The sequence below is a fragment of the Fopius arisanus genome, unplaced genomic scaffold (genome assembly GCF_000806365.1).
Source record: "Fopius arisanus strain USDA-PBARC FA_bdor unplaced genomic scaffold, ASM80636v1 scaffold00041, whole genome shotgun sequence".
NCBI classification, from domain to species: Eukaryota; Metazoa; Arthropoda; class Insecta; order Hymenoptera; family Braconidae; genus Fopius; species Fopius arisanus.
Genome location: NW_011887780.1, coordinates 751,300 through 754,625, shown reverse-complemented (window position 1 = coordinate 754,625; position 3,326 = coordinate 751,300). Strand labels below are relative to the sequence as shown.

The 3,326-nt window shown below is 42.0% G+C and overlaps 2 protein-coding genes across 2 annotated transcripts in view; both read right to left on the bottom strand.

The window, feature by feature from the left end:
* LOC105266834 (beta-catenin-like protein 1) overlaps positions 1–279 on the bottom strand; it is a gene marked incomplete at its 3' end in the record, with an annotated part of 4,138 nt that extends 3,859 nt beyond the window's left edge. Inside the window, exon 1 of the mRNA XM_011305270.1 lies at positions 271–279. Within this exon, the coding sequence (XP_011303572.1) occupies positions 271–279 (9 nt within the window). The remainder of the gene's footprint in view (positions 1–270) is intronic.
* Positions 7–3,326, bottom strand: LOC105266790 (myotubularin-related protein 9; the record flags this gene model as incomplete). Its single annotated transcript, XM_011305204.1, is given in 2 exon segments — positions 7–2,103; positions 2,275–3,326. Coding segments are annotated over 2 exon segments (1,767 nt in total). The 3' UTR covers positions 7–1,372.

Below are 3,326 nucleotides of genomic sequence, written 5' to 3'. Positions count from 1 at the left end.
TTTATGGACTATAATTATAATCCAAATCGCTAATAAGGACAGGAAAGGGTATGAACTTTTACAAATTATTTTATAATATTAAAAATGCATTATTGATTCCTCGAAACAGAAAATCTTTTTCCCCAGAACATAAAATTCTCAAATTTATTATATTAAACAAATTTATTTCAGTTGTGAATATTTTAATCATTAAAAATCTTGAAAGTGTCGGTTAATTTCAGGTCCTCAGTTAATTAATATATAATGCAATGTTTTTTGCGAATTAATTACCTCGGTCATGAGGTAATTAAAAAATAAAACAAGTCCAACTTGTTTTATAACGTTTTACGAATTCTCTTGCATCTTTAATTTATTACAAAAATCTAGAGGCCACAGGTTCGAGAATTCGTCTTTACAAAGTGATAAATATTATTTCCAAAAATTTATCAGAACTGATAAGCAACTGATATCGACGATTTATCCACATCTTTACAGTGGATTAATTGTAAATAACATTTTCGATGCCTGGGAATTGTTGAAAAATTTATAATATTCTATTTTATTGTTTCCTTTTCCTTCTCTCACGACTAAATTCATAAATCCTCTTACATCTGTATTGACTACACAATTACGAGTGAAAATTTAGACATGCAATAATAATTATCCCTAAATGGAGCTAGATGAAAATAATTTATACATGATATTGACATTCCTCAGTACTAATCTACGTAAATCGAAGATTGCAGTTTCATATTGTATATCATATGTACATATTATTTACTGGAATTGTAATAAATGGCTCTAGACCTCAGCTAATCCGCAATATTCTCTAATTACTTCTAATTACCTCATTACACTTCGCGAGGTAAAGATGGAATAATTATCAGTAATTCGCTCTTAAAAATTCCAGACGAATCTTCTGACCCCTAATAATTATCTCTAATTAAGAATAATCGTAAGGAAATAATTGATAATGATATTTCTATCACGAAATCGTGGAGTAGGATAAGTGATTTTTTTTAAAGACCAGTTTTTTGGTAATTACTCGAGATCAAGGGAAGATACCGAAATTTTCATGGATACCTTTTTTGTAGCTCTAATCTTTCCCTATAAAAAGTTTTTATACAAAAAAATGCCTATGTGCCTTCAAATCCGAGATATGGACTGAAATAGAAAACACTTTTCGTTGGGGATTTGTCTCTGAATATTTACAGAGTTATCAAAATAGTTTAAATTAATAAGAAGACCTAAACAATAGTTAATAATGATAGATTATTGATAAATAACATTAGCTTCTGAGATATGTACAATAACGAGGTGGGAATCGTCTCTTCGAAGAACTTGAAATACAAATTCAGTTGTCTCACTTCCTGAAGATGTCCTTCAGTCGATATTATGAGGATGGTGTCTCTATGTTGAGCTTCCCCAGGCACATCTGCACCTGCTCGTCATGTTCCTTGAGACAGGGAGTGCCATTGCTCTGTATCTCGATTTCATCGAGAGCTTGACGCACCTGATTCCGCAGTTGTTCAGCGAATCTCTTGACAGACGAGTAATTCTCCTTCAACTCCTTGACGCAGGTGTTGAATCCGTCCCAGGGTGCCACAGGTGTGTGACGAAGGTACAATTCCTTCCAGAGACGAATACTGATTGGTGCTACACTCGGCCAGATAACGGTGGGATTTGCCTCGTAGAGGGGATTCATCCACTTCTCCAGGTTTTCAGGTTTGTTGATGTGGGGCCAGAGGCTGGTGGTTCTCTCTGGGAGGCGGAGGGTGATCCTCTCGGCCTCGGAGTCCCCGAGGAAGGTGCCAAATTCCGAGGAGTAGGCGTGTCTGAATAGCTCAATCAGGAGATCTGTCGTGTACTCGAAGCTGTACTGGAACTGGTGGTGCAGCTGGTAAAGACCGTCCAGGAAGAGGAGGAAAATGGGTGAATGGGGACTGGTGTGGGATTGAGTGGTGGAGTAGGCGCTGTGACGGGTTCTCGTGAAGAAGGGATGACCTGCCTGCAGCCATTCACGTTCTATCAGACTCTGGAGGCCTCGGATTGTACGTGACGCCGGCGACAGGATCACCTGGGCTAGGCTTGTCACCACCAGTGTTGAATCACGACCACTCGAACCTAGGGGTTCATCACAATGGGATTGGCATGGAATAAAAAATGGGTTTACAATCCAGTTTTAGAAATAAAAAATTGAGTTATCGCTCCACCAGAAAACTCCATGAGCTATTAAATAATAAAAAAATGGTTGAGTGTGGTATGAGTTTTAGAAAATATTTAAACTTTTCTCACCATGAACGAGAACAGCAGCAAGTTCCTGATCAAGACACTGTGCAACAACACAAGCAGCATTCATAGCGCCCTGAACATGCCCCATCCAGCCGGAGCCCTCCAACCTGGAGATCCACTGTCCACTGGAGGAACTGACATCATTGCATGCCTCGAGGAGTTTCCCTAGGCTCTCAGACAACTCACCGAGCCTGGGAACGCTCTTATAAACCTTCCTCCACTGTGGATAAGCAGAATCAATTTCAGTGCCTCCACCCTTGGCTCTGGCACTCTGCGCCTGATTGGTGGATCTCGTGTCGACGACGTATCCTCGCCTGCCAGCCCCCAGGACGATGTTCAGAAGTTTTTCATCCTCTCTGCATCGTTTACCATTAGCTCCACACAAGGGCTGTCCACTCCTGAAGAGGATGCTTCCACCTTCGTGCCTGTAGCAGATTATTGGAAATCTTCCACCATCTCTGAATCCAGCAGACGCCATGATGACGTCGTCGTCGATCAACCGTGGGACAATCATCGCGGAGGGATAGGAATTGCAGACTTTGTAATCCCTGTTGAGGTAGCTGATCCTCCACTCGTCACCATGAGACGCCAGGAGTCGAGACCACTCGGAGACTGGAGTAAATGACGACCATCCGTCATCACTCTGGTGTTTAGTCTCGTCGGACGGGGGACGATAGAAAAATGGATACTGGCGCACCTGCTCCAGGGTGGACAGCTTCTCCAGGCAGGAGGAAACGCTCATCAGGTCTTCCGTGGAGGATATATCCAGCTGGAGGATCTGGAAGTCCTTGCATTTGAGGAGGAGACAGCCACCTGGACTCTGATTATTCATTTTTCTCTCAACCTGATCGATGTTCCTGTAGAGGAGCCACAGCTCGTGGCGGTGATTCTGACGGGACGACAGCAGCATGTGGTGACAGGTCAGGCACAGGGTACCTTCCAGACGTGGAGTCTTGTCGTTCGTACGAACTGTCAGAATCACTCCGTCGACCTTCGGGGTTGTTATCAAGTCCAGGAATTCCCTATTTATTGGCATCATCTGGAGGATATTTTTT